General features: G+C 39.1%; 1 protein-coding gene across 1 annotated transcript; it reads left to right on the plus strand.

Moving 5' to 3' along the window:
- Positions 1–661: 661 nt before the first annotated feature.
- RAB21 (RAB21, member RAS oncogene family) lies at positions 662–13,311 on the plus strand. The gene is made up of 7 exons (XM_064701948.1): positions 662–948; positions 7,506–7,565; positions 7,736–7,843; positions 9,494–9,557; positions 10,328–10,382; positions 10,819–10,907; positions 11,813–13,311. Exons 1-7 carry the CDS (start codon positions 802–804, stop codon positions 11,950–11,952), a joined length of 663 nt encoding a protein of 220 aa, XP_064558018.1. The 5' UTR covers positions 662–801; the 3' UTR covers positions 11,953–13,311.
- Positions 13,312–17,051: the final 3,740 nt, after the last annotated feature.

The raw sequence follows: 17,051 nt of genomic DNA on the forward strand, positions 1-17,051 counted from the left end.
CTTTTCACAGCCATTATTTTTCTTATCACTAAATGATCACTAGAGAGAGGTTGCCTTGCAGTTTTTTGGATTGGTTTGTGAGGATTGCTTTTAATTGAGGAATGATACCCAGTTTTACAAGGCAGTTATCCAATTCTTGTCTATGAAACTCTGCTGGACCCCTGCTAGCAAGGAACTCGACGCGAGAATGTTTTTCTCCTGCCTTTTTCTTCACCCGCTCCCACATCCCTGTTTTAAAGTACTTTATTACGGACTTCTATTTTGCAAACATTTAGAGACTAGTGTAGCTTAGTTCACAGGAACTAAAGTCACACAAAAGCCGTGCCGGTGTTTATTAGGGGCTTTCTGTATGCCGGGTACCGCTCAGCGGGTGCGTGCGCTGCAGGAGGAACCCTCGGCACGGGATTCAGGGACAAATCCCCACGGGCGAGGGATCCCTGCCCTGGCCCCGCCCCCTGTCCGCACAAGCCCCGCCCCTAACCCGACCAGCAGCCGCGGAGAGGGCGGGGCCTCCCGCCGCCGCCGCTTCCGCCCCTCCCATTGGCGGCGGGGGCTGCGCGTGACCGGGCGGTGCGTGACGTAGGAGGAAGAAGCCGCCATTAGGGGCAGCGGGGCCGCGGCCGCCGGGCACGTTCGGTTGCCGTGTCCCTCTGCAGCCTCTGTCTCCGCGGCCTCGCCGGTGTCTCCCCATCCCCGCCGGCACTTCCCCACCCCGCGGGCCCTCGTCCCGGTGGGCGGCGGCGGCGGCGGCGCCGCGGTGCGGCCCGTTGATGTGAGGCGCGGCTCGGCGGCGGGGCGCGGATGGCGGCGGGGGCCGGCGCGGCGGCCGGGGGCCGCAGCTTCTCCTTCAAGGTGGTGCTGCTCGGGGAGGGCTGCGTGGGCAAAACCTCGCTGGTGCTGCGCTACTGCGAGAACAAGTTCAACGATAAGCACATCACCACCCTGCAGGTGCGGGCCGGGCCGGGGGGCTGTGCTGGTGTGGGGGTCCCGCTGTTGTTCTCCCCTCACCTTGCGCCTCTCCGCGCACTGCTGGCCGTGTCTGCTCTGCCGCTTCAGGGGCAGCCCGAGGCACTGCTCGCTCGCTCATGGTGCCTGTCCCCTGCCCAGTTTGCTGGAAGCCAGTTTTCTCTTTATTTTCACGCCTCAGATTCAAGCTTTCAGTATGTTTAGGCCTCGTTTCTACTCTGCATACGAACTGCTCCGTTTTTTCCAGTTACGTATGTGAATGTCTTCATTTGAATCGTGGAAAGTATGATGCAAAAGTAATGTTGTTATTGTAATCGTTGTTAGTGGACTGATGACTAAGTGTTTCATACGTGCTGCGTTTCTGTTAATCATGGTCTTCCTCGTGTTCTCAAATCCTAGCATTAGCACTATCTAAACGTTTCTGTTTAAGGAGAACAGCTTACACAAAATGGTTTATGAGATTAGGGCTTATGATTTAATAATGGGAAAGATTCTTAAAGCTGAACTGCTTGTTACGACAGCTCCCTGAATTTTGGCTGGATTCTCAGTAGTACTGTCTGTTGTTATAAAGAGCTACAAAGTGATGTTCCACACATGAAATGTGACAGGCTGCCTACTGGAAAGTAATGGGTTTTTTCATGGCCTACTAGTTAGTGATGGATGGCATGTATGCCCTGGTACGAAATGAACTGCTTGTACTCTCAGTGGTCTCAGAGAACATGTCTTGGAGTTTTTTTTGTGAGTGGTATGTTATGTCTTTCAGGATCTCGCCTTGCATAGATAGAAGTGTGGATTCAATGTATGCCGCTCTTAATATTTCTTTTTTAAAAGAAAGAAACAAACCACGTCCCTTGGTGGGCCAGTAGTGGGTTTTGAACTAATTTTGAATTTCCTGAAGTACAGAAGTAATAGCAGGTGGTGTTAAAAAGAAAAGAGTTTTAAGATAGTTATGTGCCATTCTCATGCATTTAGGGGAAGCTTCTTGAATTGTGTATCTCAGAAGGAATTAATAGTGAAACTTTCCCCTAAAATGCAAGCAGCATTATAGATGCACTAGAAGCAGTACAGGAAATGTTTCATAAACAAATAACATAACTCCATTTTTGCTGTGAAAAGGTAAAAAGAACATGATTTAGACTTTGTTATCCTGTGTTCATACTCAGGTTTTGGGCTAAGCTGTTGGTGGGTTTGCTAGGCAAGGTATCTATAGGAAGCTAGTTGAAGCTGTCATGCCACAATTGATGCTTGGTATGCCACAGAGATACCTGGTAGCTTGTAGGTGTCAGAGGTGCAGCAGGAGTGCAGCATTGAGCAAACAGTCAGTTAAAAGTGCATCAAAATGGTCACGGGTAGCTGAATTCTCATACCCTGTGTTTTAAGAGTAGGTCCAAGTAGATTATGTGGTGATGCTTATGTTGGTTGTTTGGGTTTTTTTGTTCTTTAAATCTGTAGTGGAAAGCCTAAAATTATGAGCAAAAACTGGGTTGGAATACAGACTTGGGCCACAAATATCATAAAACACACTTTTAAGTTGCTCCAAAATGCTGATAGGAAATGTCTGTAGATTGCGTGTCTGCAGAGGGGTGTGTTGAGGAGTGGAAGCACGTGCTTGCCGTTCCTACTGAGCTTTTGTTTCTCCACCGTAACCAGGTTTGTGGTTGCTGCCTGTGTCTTTTAACTGACTGCTCATTGTTTATCAAATCGTTTGCTTTTCTGTTCTGAGCCTCCTTGGTCACATGTGCGTCTAACTGATGTATATGTAAAATACAACGTCAATTGCTGTTGAATCTTACCGTGCATCATGTGCACTTGTTAAATGTTATCTTTATTATTTTTATTTCCCTGCATCTTACTGTTCTAGAAAAAAAGAAAACGAAGTGAGTACTTCCACTATCAAATTAAAAGATAGTTTAAAAATAAGATGAAGAGAAACTAGGGTATCTGATTAAGCAGTGAAGTAACATGTTTGCAAAGCATCCTTTGTTGATTTTTTTTTTTTTTGAGATAAAAGTCTTAATCTGATAAGGTTGCTTTGTTTCATGGCAACAGTTCAAAGTAATGCACCAAATTCCTTTTGTTCCAATAAAGTCAAAATTAGATAAATACTTTGCTCCTGGTCCAGCAAAGGAGTGACAATGATGAATCATATGTAGAGGTCACTAGATATTGAGACAAGAGGCTCTCCATCCACAATAATTTAAAAAAGAAAGTGTTGCATAGTGTTTCCTTCCAGTATATTTGCAACAAGAAAAGGGTGGTGAGACTGTAACCTTCTGGAAACCTCACCTAGTGATGTTATTCTACTGTGAAGTAATTTTTTAATACCCAAGTAGGTAAGCTTCTTTGGTGCTGGTAACAGAAGACTTGGACTAAAAGGGAGCAGTTTCTCCTCCCTGCCCGCTCCCCTCTCTCAGTGCCAACGGAGTGCACTGGAACCCCCTCTGCTCTAGGGGGCTGCTGGGATGTGTTGCTGTAGTTGTGTTAGTATCAATCATGTACTTAAGTTGTTTATGACCTGCCTGTTGAAGTGAAGGTAGCTACTGATTCACAGAAGAAAGCATCTACTTATAACATTGTGGAAAAGCTGATGCAGGAAAAGTAGGGAATTTTGCACACAATATAATTCATAACCTGTAGGCAGACCTGGTGGGGCAGTTAAAATTGGTTCCCATTGTTTGAAATACTGAAGTAAGTGCCCTCATCTTCATGCAGTAATTATAAAAATATAAATTGATACCAAGTGAACTGTGCTGGAATTACTCTAATAATAAGCCTACTGTCAAACTATTGGGCTTTTTAATTTGGTAAATCCTTTTTAGAATTTAATTACTTGGGATAAATACAACTTCTGAATACTGCTCTCTTAAATGTGTGGAGGATTGCAGAGTATCCAACCCAAGAGAGCTGCTGATTGCTTTGATAGACTTGGCATAACCTGGAAAAGCTGTCTGGGTTATCAGGATAGCTGGGGGGTGAGTGAAAGACAGTGTAAGGAAGTTCAGTGCTATGTGCAGTGTTTGTATGCCTGACCTGCTTCTGTTGAACATGAAGCACTCAAGGGCAGATGCCACACACCTGCTTTTGTTCAGTGACTTTTGGGAGGCTCTCTTCCAGCTGTGTCTTCCTTGTGTTCTACTCAAGCCCCTTTGTCAGCTCCTGGCAGGGCCTGGTGGGCATACAAAACTGAGGTCATAGAAGAAAATTAAAAGAACAAAAATATTTCCTACAGCCACATCAAAAGATGGGAGTTTTAGCTCTTATAATTGCATTATTCTTTTCTAAGCGCCTAAGTATTTTTCAAACCAGTCATAAGACAGTAGAGTTAAAATATAAAGATTAGAAGCTTCAAAGAGTTGTTTGAAATTACTTATATTTGAATTAACCATGTTCCTGTGAGTTTTTGAAAGTCCTAGCAAAAATGAATTGTCATAGTAATTAAAATAATATTGAGAATAGCTACTGATTGTAAATTGAGTCACAGCTCAGACTTGAGTACTTGTAGTACTCAATTGAGTAATTTTTTTGGAGATTAGAGAAAATGTTGAAGCTTTTTCTATGTGTAATTACCTAATGCCCTGTGGGTAGTCAAAGGCTTTGATTTTGAAACTTGACAAACTTTAAAATCTTGGCAACTGACTTTTTCTCTAAAGTATCTCAAAACAGAAGCTGAGACTCTTACTTATGTGTTGGGTTTTCCCAAATTTCTAAAAACTGCACAGTCCTGCTATTCTCTTTGTCATTTTTGGGGTTTTTTTCTCCCTCACTAACCTCAGAATGGCTTGGGAAGGGCTATATGTGAGTTGAAAGGTTAAAAGCTATTAGTTGATTTGTCTTTGGTGTGTTTGCCACTGTGGATGTAAAAATGTTTTATTGATAGTAAATGCACCAAACTTACCCATATCTACTAATTCATGAGCAGAGCCTGCTAACTGGATTCTTCAAGTATATGAACAAAATAAAGAAGAATGAAGAATTAAATCTGTAGTATAGTATTGATGGCTTCCTCCAGCATGTTCACAAAGCTTTCTGCTCATTACTAAACATGACTGCTTCAAATACCAAGTTCCAATCTTGTTATCAGACAAACCTGCTTGTTATCAGGGTATCTGATAGAGGATACTGTCTCTCTTTTTTGATTATGGGCCTCAGACTTACGTAGACTAAAACTTAATCATTACAAATTCATCAAATTTTAATACAAGAGCAAGTATGATAGCCCAATGGTAAATGCCCTTGCCGCAGTCTTCTGTGGTTATGGATGTTTTTGCAGTACAAAAAAGCATGCATGTAGGAGTATTTTAGTGTTGGGCTATATAAAAAATGAAAATCTATATCTGAGTGATAAAAGACAGTATTCCTAGCAAAAGCTGTAGTACCTGAAGGACAGGTTATACTGAAGCAAAACTTACCTATGTAGATAAACCTACTTTAGGTTTTGCTCTGTCAGATAGGAGATAAACTTGTGATATTAACTGGCTTGTTGTCTAAAGGTACAATGATACATCTTTATGGATACGGAGTTCTGTGTTTTTAAATATAAATCCCCTTTCTGTGAAAGATTTTTCTGCTCAGAAATTGATTCTCAAACACTTGTGTGGAATTCACATCAACATCAAACATTGCTCAGATGAGCTTTTCCTTTGAGATTTGCAGTAGAATATTGAGTACTATAGTACAGCAGATCAATAAAATATTGTCAGGTAAGCTTGATTCATTGTGCCTACAATAGCTTCTCTCCCTGTGGCCGAAGTGTTGGTGAATTAAAACTTCTGACGTTGCCTCCAAGCTTCTGGCTTTTAAACTGTGGTGTAACACAACAAGTGATGACTACTGATGAGTTAATCCTCAGGGACAGCTGTTTGAAAGCCATCAGCTACCTTCTCTAGGGTTTTTAATTAAAGAATGAAAAGTTTTCTGATGTTGAAGATTTGTTACTCTTCTTTTAAGCTGTTTGTTACAGGTTGCTTAGAGGGCCAAATCCATTTAATGTGCTGTCTGGAAATTTTCCAGACTTTTGGCATTACAGTGAGTCTCCTCACTGTAAGACTGAGAGGGTAGTGTAGTGTTAATGCTTTAGGTATGTAGAACACAAGGGTTGTAGTGATCAGTTCTTTGCTATCTGTTCTTGCAAAGTGTTTTTCTTCTGGTTTGTTCTCTCTCTCTTTGTTCTTTTTATCAGGCTTTGTGGAAAGGTTTGGGGGAAGGTACAACTTAAAGATGAAAAGGATTTTTTTAATCATCTCATCTTGGGTCATACAGATGCCAGGGAAGTAGCTGAAGAGCAGGAGCTGCTCTAGCAACTGAATGTTGATGTAACATAGGCAGCACTCCAGAAAGACACTGTGACAGCAATTTAGGCTGGTGTGCATTGAACTGCTGTGGTCTCCTGTGTGCATTTCTGGTTGCTTGTTTAGTTAAGCAGCAAGCTGGTTCAAGCAGCTCATCTGGCCCATGACACTTTGCACACATGTGACTCGATTCTGTGGCTGGTCAGTGCTCGTACAGAGAGCTCCTCTGGAGCTGCTGCAATCCAGCCTAAGATAATCTGTGATGAATGTGTCATAAAATACCACTGAGTACTTGTTTGAACCCAAATGCAAACTGAGGTAAAACTGAAATGAAAACTCACTATAATTTAAGGCAGAAGAAAAAAGTTAGCCCTTGGTGACTGAATTGTTTGATATAACATGTTACTGCTAGTCTTCAGAATGGGGAGAGCAAGTTCCTAATGCATCAACACCTTGAGACCCTGTTCTGGTCCATTAAACTTGTGTTAAATTATATTCCCTTTTTAGCTGTCAAATTATAGACCTGGTAACAGAGGTGGCTCATGTAAGTTTAGAGGAAACTAGACCTACTCAAGTTACTTAAATTAGATTAACCTTGCAATGTGCTCTGGTCCTGTAAAATATTTCCAGAAGTTAAAGTAGTAGAATTCTAAAGCAGCTTTTATGCTTATTCTGAGGCTTCTCAGCTCAAACAAACAGAAATATAGAACCAAAAAACAGATGAGGGTGAGTTGTAGGCTCACTTCAGCAAAAAAGGGAAAAGTTGCAGACAAGGAAACTTGTGAAATACTCATGTTCCAAGATATTTAGTGATAAAATAAAACAATTGTTTATGGTTCTAGTATCTTAGTAATAGCAAACTACTTTGCCTAATTCCTACAGATTAGAAATCCTGATAGGCTTATTCCTACCTGAACTTCACAGATTCTTGTGAAATGCTTTGAGTTCAGCTTAGACTTATCAGTTTGTGAGTTCAGAGTCTTTCCACACAGTTCATCCTTCCCAAATCATTCAGAATAACTGCAAAAGATGTAGTAAATGATTGGCTTAACTCAAATTTATTTAGAATAGACTGCTGGCAAACTATAGTGAAATTACTAACTGGCTTAATATTGACTTAGCCTTCTTGCTTACAGAGTCTTTTGATCTGGAAATTTGTCTTTTATTGATTCTGATGCTTTATTAATTATTTTCAAGTCAAATTACGTGTTTGGTGCATAAAACTTAACTCTAATCTGTTTTGCTTTCCAGGCATCTTTTCTTACGAAGAAACTAAATATTGGTGGAAAAAGAGTAAACCTTGCAATATGGGTATGTTTCTATTTTTTTCTTCCTTAGCTAATTAGAATGTTTTTCTGGAAAAAAAAGTTACTTGGGCTTACTATATCACAAGTGTTGAGCACTTCTTAATAAAGTATTTGGAGTTCTTTGAAGTATTGTTTGCTTTGTCTTAAATGCTAACAAGTGTATTTTGAATGCAGGATACAGCTGGGCAAGAAAGATTTCATGCATTGGGGCCTATCTACTACAGGGACTCTAATGGCGCTATTCTAGTATATGATATAACAGATGAAGACTCTTTTCAAAAGGTACTGGGCAGCTTTTACATCTGAACTGGGAACTGCTTGAAAGATAATCTGTGATATATATAAACAGAACTCTTCTATTTTCAGCAATATATATAATATTTGCAAATGTAGATCATGTAATGGAAGTGTACAGTTTATCAGTATTCTTTTGAAGACTGCCTTTCCTGCTATCAGGTTATTCAAAGAACACCAAAGCATTACTTCAGTTTCTTAGAGCACAGTGCAAATAATGCCAGAGTTGTGGGTTTGATCCCTGTATGGGCCATTCATTCAACAATTGCACTTCATGATCCTTGTGGATCCCCTCCAGCTCAAAATAATCTGTGGTGTAGCTGTGCAAGTTACCTGTGACATAAACCTGGACTGTAGCTGTGCATGTTACCTGTAAGCATAAACATGGACTGTTGTCATGGTATGTCATACTGGTCTGTAGTGTATAAACCAAATTACTAGAAGATACTAAGTGACATGACCTTTTACAGATCTGAGAACCCTGAAATTGCAATACGTGATAGTGGAGCCATTACCTCCTCTGTGAGAAGTTATTTGTTGTTAAATCCTCATCAAAATGTGTAATTTGATGGCTAGTTATTTTATGGCTCTATTACTTGATCAGTTTGATCAAGTGAGTTTTTTCCACCCTGCGTCACTCTGTGCTACCACTCTATAGGATTTTTCAGCTGAAAACTGATGACACTCTTTTAAGAAAGTTTGTCTCCGATTTTCAGCAAAACTAGTCAGACTTGTGTGTAGAGAGAAGTGAAAAAGTGTGGTTGCATGGGCAGGGCTTGGGTTAACAGTGATGGAAATAGTGTGAGGGTACAGATCCACAGCAGTTTATCTAATTTAAATAGTCTGGTGTAGAGCAAGTAGAGAGCTTGTGCTAGCAGTTCAACATTTGTGGCCACCTGCAGAATGATGATGATTTGTGGGTGCTACTTCAACTTGTGCCTTTTCATGCTGAGTCCTACATAGTAAAACCCTGTGATACCAAAACATTTAAATGTGCAGAAAAAGAGGGAAAGCTGATTTACAGAAGTTACTGCAGAAGTACTACTGGATCATGTAGCCTAACTTATTTTTAGATTCTTGACGTGACTGTCTCTCTTCACAATTATTCCCTTAAAATAGCAGTTCCTAAGCCAGTGCAGTGATCATACCACTTTCAAACTTTTCATGACAACAGATTTGTTAACAGATACCTTACCATCAGCTGACTCAACATGCTAGTCCCATTTGTTTTCTCATGAAATAAACATCTGTTATAATCTAACATGAAAAACTTACTTTAGGTGCCTCTGCCTCTAAAGTATTATTTGTGGTCTGTCAGTAAGTGCCCATTGATAAAAGATCTCATGTCTGACCTAAAGTGGCCCATGCAGTGAACTTGCTATATTGAGTGTGGTGAGTTATATTTTTGGAGTAATTGAACCATTTTATCTAAGTAATTTGCTCTTAATTTCACCTGTGAAATAAAACCTGCTGAACAAGGGCCATATGTAGCAATCTAAATATTTTCTCATCTGTATTGCTCTAAACATTTTTGCTTTAAGTTTAGAGTAGATGGGGTTAAGGAAATGGGGTGGTTCCACACTGCCTAAGATAATAGCATATTGAGTGAAAACAAACTCACCTCTGTTCTTTTTGCAGGTAAAAAACTGGGTTAAGGAATTAAGAAAAATGTTGGGAAATGAAATCTGTTTATGTATAGTAGGTAAGTCTTTTTCAACGTGACTGAAGTGGAAACATCTCTTGATCAATAGCATCTTCCAAATGCTGCTTTGACCGCTTGTACATGTGAAGGGGTGAAGCTTATGTTAGATATTTAAAATTAAACTGGAGCTAGAAGTTTCAGTAGATCACATGGAGGAAAATAAGAGTTTGATTGAAAAAATAAGCTGTTTAATTATACACTATTAGAAGTGCATGGTACAGACACCTGCAGACTTTAGTTTAACAAAAAAATGTACATTTTCCTTCTTTCAAGTACTCAAACTCATGGCTTTTCTCAGTGGCATAGACTAGGTGCTTGTCTGTTTTGATAATTAAGTGCTTGCAGGTTGGAATGAGTCTTAAAGGTTGGAAATTTTAATGCAAATGGAATGCAACGGAAGTGATGGGTTTAGATTTAAATCTGATCTAATTATTAAAACACTTCCATGAGGTTACATATGTGGACATTGTACAAAAATTACCTCTGCAGCACATGGAAGGCACTAATAAATCACAAAAAAGTGCAAAAGGCTGAATTGGGTGGAGGCATTTAGCTGTCCTGATCTCTCTACAGAACTAGCCCCTTATAGCATGCAAATGCTTGGTGAAAGGAGATTCTCAAATCATAGTGTTCTTGAAAGTGAGACCTGTGTAAGAGCTGCTCTTTACTGGGACTTACTTGAGAAAATGGAATACCATGATTACATGTCTGCTTTCTTTTGGGGTAATTTTAGAGTACAAAGACTTAAAAGATTAACTTGTTTCCAACAGGTAACAAAATAGACTTGGAAAAAGAGAGACATGTTTCAGTGCAAGAAGCAGAAATGTAAGTCACATCTATTACTAACAGAAACAGTCATTGCAGAATTATGCTGGAGTAATAAACTCGTGATGCTGTTAACATAGCAGCCAGCTAGGCACTGCTGGCTTATGCCTGCCAGTTGTTGAGTGTTCTGTTAGTGACTGAGTCACAGGGTGTCCTGGCTGGCCAAGCTACTTTGAGAGTTGTTTGATATTAAAGTCAACATTTACAGTTTAAATCCCTTTCTAGACATGAAATTGTCTTAATTTCAACTAGTGTGCTGTATCAGTTGTGGCAGTTTTAAACACATAACTCCTTTTTTTTGTATTAAGTAAGCATGTGTAGGTTATCTCTGAGGTCAGAATAAAACCTCTTGTGATCATCTTATTCCTTCATGTAAAGTGGCTTAGAAAGATTGAGTCCTTTACTACAATGAGGCTCCATATCTTAATTTCTACAGGTATGCTGAATCTGTTGGAGCAAAACATTATCATACGTCAGCTAAGCAGAACAAAGGAATTGAAGAACTGTTTCTTGACCTTTGCAAAAGTAAGTATTATGTAGTTTGTTGGTAAGGAGCTGATTCATAAAATGCTTCAGGCTTCAGAAATGTTTTTCAGGCCATATAGAAAGTTTGAGTGTTAAGTGCTACTTACAACTGACTTCATTTCAGTCTACTCCAAACTACTTGTGTTCTGTAACAGCTCTGGAAGCTTCATGTATGGATGCTCACAATACTGCAAATTCATGCTCTGCTCCAAAACTGTCTTGGTCTTTTGTTGAAGCACTGACTGCTGTTCTACTTACCATGCATAAATAGTAACCTAAATCAAACTTCATGTTCCTGGTCTCACCACTGCTTGCTTTAAATCCTCTGTTTCATACTCTTTCAAAAATTTTCTTAAATTATGTCAATTACAAATCATAAACTCAAAGCTCTAACAATGCAAATTTTACGCAGAAATCTCAACAAATGGTAAAGATCATGGTATGTGGGATGAAAATCCAACATAAGCAAATCATCCTATTAGTTGTATTTATGAGATAAAAGAATTTAAGGAAGAGGTTTTGTGCGTTTCTGAAGAAGTAGTTGCTTGGGGTTTTTGGGGGGCTGGAGTTTGTTGTTTGTTTGGTTGGATTTTTTTAACAGTGTTACTGATAAGGGTGTGTAAATCTAGCTTTTCAAGTAGCTAACTCCAGGACACCTGAGGATCACTACGATCCCCCTTAGGTACCAGGAGCTCGTGTATGTTGGGTGCTTTAGAAAACAGATTTAATATGTTCTTGCAGTTATGCCATGTGATACCTGAGTACTTACTTCTGCATAACAAATAGGAGAACCACTCTTGCTGAACTTTTCTCTCTGTGCATATAGTTCAGAGAGACTAAGATAGCAGATTGATTGTACTTAAAAGTACAATGGTATGTCATCTAATACACATCTTTCTTTACAGGAATGATAGAAACTGCTCAAGTGGATGAAAGAGCAAGAGGCAATGGCTCCAGTCAGTCAGGAACAGCAAGGCGAGGTGTACAGATCATTGATGATGAGCCACAAGTACAGAGCAGCGGAGGGTGCTGTTCTTCTGGATAATTATAAAACTGTGCATCACTGCCCTCTCAATATGAAGACTGCCATATTCCAAGTCACACATTCTTTACCAATGGAGTAATAGAATTAACAGTATTTAAAAATAATCACATGTAACACTGCAGAGACCTTAAGTGCTAAACTAGTGGCGTCTGTGACCAGAGAATTGGCGTTTTCTACAGTGGTTAACAAAGCAATTACCAATGGCCTTTTTACATATTTTTCTTTAATGAGGAATAATATGCATGTAGAAAAGACCTACTTAAAGGCTTCATTTATATTCTTTTAAATCAGATCATTATTTAATAACTTATATACATTGTTGTTGGAATGGTATACGTTTTTGCAGCTCTTTGTACTTTGTGGTAGATGGAATTGTATCACTTCTAAAATGCAAATTGATTTTTTTTTTAAATTAGCAGATATCTGAATTAATATTTTTGCAGGGCCTCTACAAGCCTATAACTCAACTACTTTGATATATTCTGTTCATCTGTATGCCAAGCTGATAAAATACATTGTAAATTACATATTAAATATTTTATCTGCTTTTACAGTTGCAGGTGCAGAAATATGTACATCAGTCTTGTCTGTGATCGTGAAGTGAATAAGTCAGTGAAAGATGCAAGCTTTTCATGTGCACTGTTAAATTGCTCATTCTATTCCCCTACCTGAAAACAGCTTTGTTTTGGGTACATCCATAGCTACAGCAATTCTTTAATCCATTTCTGGCAAGCAGCAGTATTTAGAGCATCCCCTTACTGGAAGAGAATGCTTCTGTAAACTGCTGTTTATCACTGAGGTGTTTGACTTGCAGCTAAAACAGTTGGTGCATGCACATACCTTGCCTCTGCAGTTACTCTGTTCTCTCAGAAGATCCCCAGAAAGTCAAAGCAACCTTAGCCCTCATCTGTCTGGTAGCCAGTAAACCAGATGCATGGGAAACTCTTTAGCTGCTCTAATACATTTGTTTCCAAAGACAGCATTATAAACTATTCATGAGCATATTTTTCTTCCCTGTAGGGCTTGAGTGAACAATTAATTGACATTAACTAGAACTTCTAATTTGGAGTGATGAAATTGAAGATGTGAAACTTGCCAGATGTAGCTGTAACTAAGGGGATTCTAGGCAGAATTGAACTTATTCCTAACTTGCTCTTTCTCTTGTAAAGTGTTTTGAAAAAGCCCATTTAAGTTTCAGGAGGAGGGTTTTCAAAAAAAAAAAAAGTGTGAACTACTGTCACAAAAAAACCACAAGTGGTGGTAGCTGAAATTTCGAAATGTTTTGTGCTCTGACTTTTTTTACTTAAGTTGTCATGCTTGGAAAAACAGTAAAGGTGATGTCTATGACAAAGTAGAATATCCTTGGCCTTCCTTTTTCTGAAAGGTAGATTTAGTATTGCATATGAATGCACTGAATCGTGTGGGTATGTTCTGATAGACAAAAAAGTAGTAGTAATGAATTAGTCTGTGTAAGAAGTGTGCTGTCTTCAATCTGATTTGTTTTCTCTGAAATACTAGAGGGCTTTGATACAGACTGATCCTGGTGCATTTTCTCCTTTCCTGCCTTAACTGTAGTGTAGATACTTTTTCTTAGACCACCATTGCTGTGTTCTTCTGACGTGTTTGTGTGCATGATGGAGAAAGGTGGTCTGTTCCTGGTAGTGAAGATCAAGTTTCTTGGCTGTGCAGAGCTTTGGTGTGAACCTAGAATCTGTGATTATATGTGTCAACATGTAGCAACACTGTTACCTTGCACATATCTAACAACAGTGAGCTCTGACAAAGTTGAAAACCAGATCAGTTTGGTCTAACGCTGGTATCTGACAATCAGCCTTGTGATACAATATATGAAGAGTGAAATTGTGAAGTCTTGATGTTCAAAAATGGCATTGCCTCAGAATAGGAGTTTCAGTTTTTTTATTCAAATTTAATTTTTTCCATCTCTGCAAATAAAACCCTGAACAGCCCAACTTCAACTAGACATAGTTGAAGCAGTGTGTAGAATGTATCTTTCTGCCTGCAGTAAGGAGTTTTTTAGTGTGTTGTGTGGTAGGGGCATCCCATGTGACTTCTGTCAATTACAAAACTAACGAAGGCATGTTGATACTAGCTCTTAAGTCTCTTATGGAATTAAAGCAATTACTACTGAAAACTTAGGTGGGGATAAAGAAGTCTACAATTTTGTAATACTAAAAAGGTTCTGGTTCCTATTAGTGAAATATTTTTAAAATTCTCAAGTTACTTTTCTTACTTAAGCTACAACATAAATATTCACTGGAAACCTTCCTGTCTAAGCTGTGATTTGGTTGGACTTGATTTATGAAACTTAAAACCTGTGTTTGCAGGGTAGCATTGTATAACTGGATGAAAGTATAGCTTTGTGAAGTCAGGGAAGCTGGTTGAAGACTAGACAGAAGTTGAAAACATGAATTGTTTGGGCTAATTTACATAGGACTTCAACTATTCATTGTTAGCAGACAAAATACAACAGTTCCAGGAGAAAGCATCTTTGTCAAAGATACCAAGAGTGTTCTTTGCACTTGATATACAGAAAAGCACAAATAGCCTATATTTGAGCAGAATCTTACTCAAGTAACCTGGTAACTAGTATGTGAGTTGTTTTTCAAGAGTCTTGAATCTTGCATTTGATCTAGATTGCCTGGTTTGTACGTCTGAAGGAGAACTGTTTTCTTGTTGCTGATTTCTGTGGCTGTAAACAAGTAAGCTTATTTTCATTCTTCTGAGAAGTGAAAGAGAAGAGGCTGCCTGTCTTTGGGAAGTACCTCTGTTGTGGGGCAGGTAGCCAGACACCCACTATAGCATGTGTAAATCAACACTGAGCACACTTCCTCAGGGTGTATCTTGACAGAGATTACTCACATACATACTAAAATAAAATGTAACTTTGTACAATACCTTTCTAAAACAACTTTTAAGTGCTTGCTCACAGTCTTGATGCTGCTACTATGAGTACATGAGCTGCCTATGAAACTTTATCCCTTGCTGAAATAAAATCCAACAAGCCAAAGTCCAACAGCTTTAATGCAGCAGTATGTCTCTCTGCTGGTTGTTATTTATGGACACTGTATACTGCACTTAGACTTTACTTCAGAAGCTATAAAAGATGGGATAGACTGATTCAGACAAGGACACACAAATTCAGATGTATCATATTTGGACATGACTGTAACTAGCTGCAAAGACTGGGAGAGATGGCTTCTTCTGGCTAGCAGTGGTCTTGCACGTGATTTCAGAATGGAGGTGTCCAATGGCCAGATTAACTGTATGAGATGGTCTTTTGAAGCAGTCAAGTAATTGAGTGTTGCCTTGATTATATTGCATGCTTTCCTTCAGTGTTCACACATTTTGTGGACAGGTGTTTTTGCATTCTACCACATAGAAAACTGCCTGCAGTTCTTAAAGAACTTAGTGATGAAATTTCTACTTTAGTTTCCAAACAAGATGAAAAAGACTTTGCGAAAAGGTATGAATTATGGAAAGTGGTTAGATCTCAAATGGAGTTCTCAAAAATGTTGGATGCTGTCAAAATGCAAAATGTAAAAATGAAGGTCAGGAATCTCCATAAGCTGAAAGCAGTTAAGTGATATGAATAGTAGAGTATGGGAATAAGAGTTGGAGCCAGCCACATCCCATTTTTCTGCTTTTAGTGGAATGAAAAGGAGAAGTAGGAAAAAAAAGGAATGTTGGAAAAACTGAGGTTGGTGGTGGTAGGCTGCTGAGTAAGATGACGAGTTAACCTTTGAGTTGCTAGAGAGTCTCAGGAATGGCAATATCGGACTCAGGATTTCTGATAGCACTTCTTGGGTTGTTCCTACTTCTGTGAAATACTCTTCTTCCTTCATTGAAGAGAATGCAACTAACTTTGAGCAGGCTTTCAGGCACAATACTAACCTGCTTAAAATATTTTTAATTAGAATATGCTAATTTATTAACTATTTACATTTCACTGACTTTGTTAATCTTAGTCTGCATCGAATCCTAGGAGTTTTTCTTGAGAAGTTGGGAAGTACATCATGCCATGAGGATAACTTTCACTGCAGTTGTGTCAAGGAGTTGCAGATGATGACCAAGACCCTTTGCACTACTTGCTGTGCAAGCTCAACAAGGTCCCCAAACTAACTCACTAGCTCTTAACAGTGCTGGGCACTTGCTTCTGCTATTCTTTGGAGGATTCTGCTCAACACCGGGTTTTTCCTTCCATACAGGCAAGCCTGTGCAACTTAATGATGTAGCTGTCTAATAAATTTAGGCTTTTTCTATCAAATAACAATGTATACTCTTTGCTCCTGCATTTTTTGGGGCTGTCATTGGCCCCTGTATTGAGCAGAATGAGATGGAGATGATTTTGAGAGTTGTGGAGAATAGGGAATGTTTCTTGTCTTGAGATGGCTTGGAAAGTGAGAGTCTGTGAAAAATTCAACATTATGACAAAGTATTATTCTGCCCAAGATAACAGAAAATAGTTTGGCTCAGATAAATTTTTGCTGTAATATGTTCAAAAGGATAATTTGCTCTACTTCTAAAGTGAAAACTTATTTCAAGCTGATCTCTCTAGTCTTAACTTTTTTTTTAGGTTTACTTAACTTGGCCAAAGCCTTAAATTGAGTGCCATTTATACAGCCGTAAACTAAACTTTGATTGTTGTGAAGAACAGCATACTTGTTCATATTCCACTGGCCAGTTTAGATCTAAGATTGTGTTTATTCAATACCAGGATGTTAAAAGATAGACTGAAAAATAGTTTTAATCTATTTCCACTGCTTTGTGCATTCAGGCAAGTAACATGGATGTGATGCAGCTGCAGGGTCACTGTGAAAAGGGGACTTCTCTTTCTTTTCCTGCTTCTTGGCTGCATTGATCTGTGTTGCTAAATTCCTCCTACAGGAAACAGTGCTCTGCAAGAAAGGAAGTGCACGTTTGCTCCTTGCTTCTCTAGCTCCTGTAGACAGTGATAGGCACTATAGCGGTTATACCCAGTTCCTCTCAGCTTGATAACCCTTTTTTTCCTCAAGTGGAGCTTTTCTTACATCTTGACAAATAATTCTTTTTGTGTATCTAGTCTCACGATCCTTCAAAGG

This window comes from Zonotrichia leucophrys, chromosome 1A (assembly GCF_028769735.1).
Source record: "Zonotrichia leucophrys gambelii isolate GWCS_2022_RI chromosome 1A, RI_Zleu_2.0, whole genome shotgun sequence".
NCBI lineage: Eukaryota > Metazoa > Chordata > Aves > Passeriformes > Passerellidae > Zonotrichia > Zonotrichia leucophrys.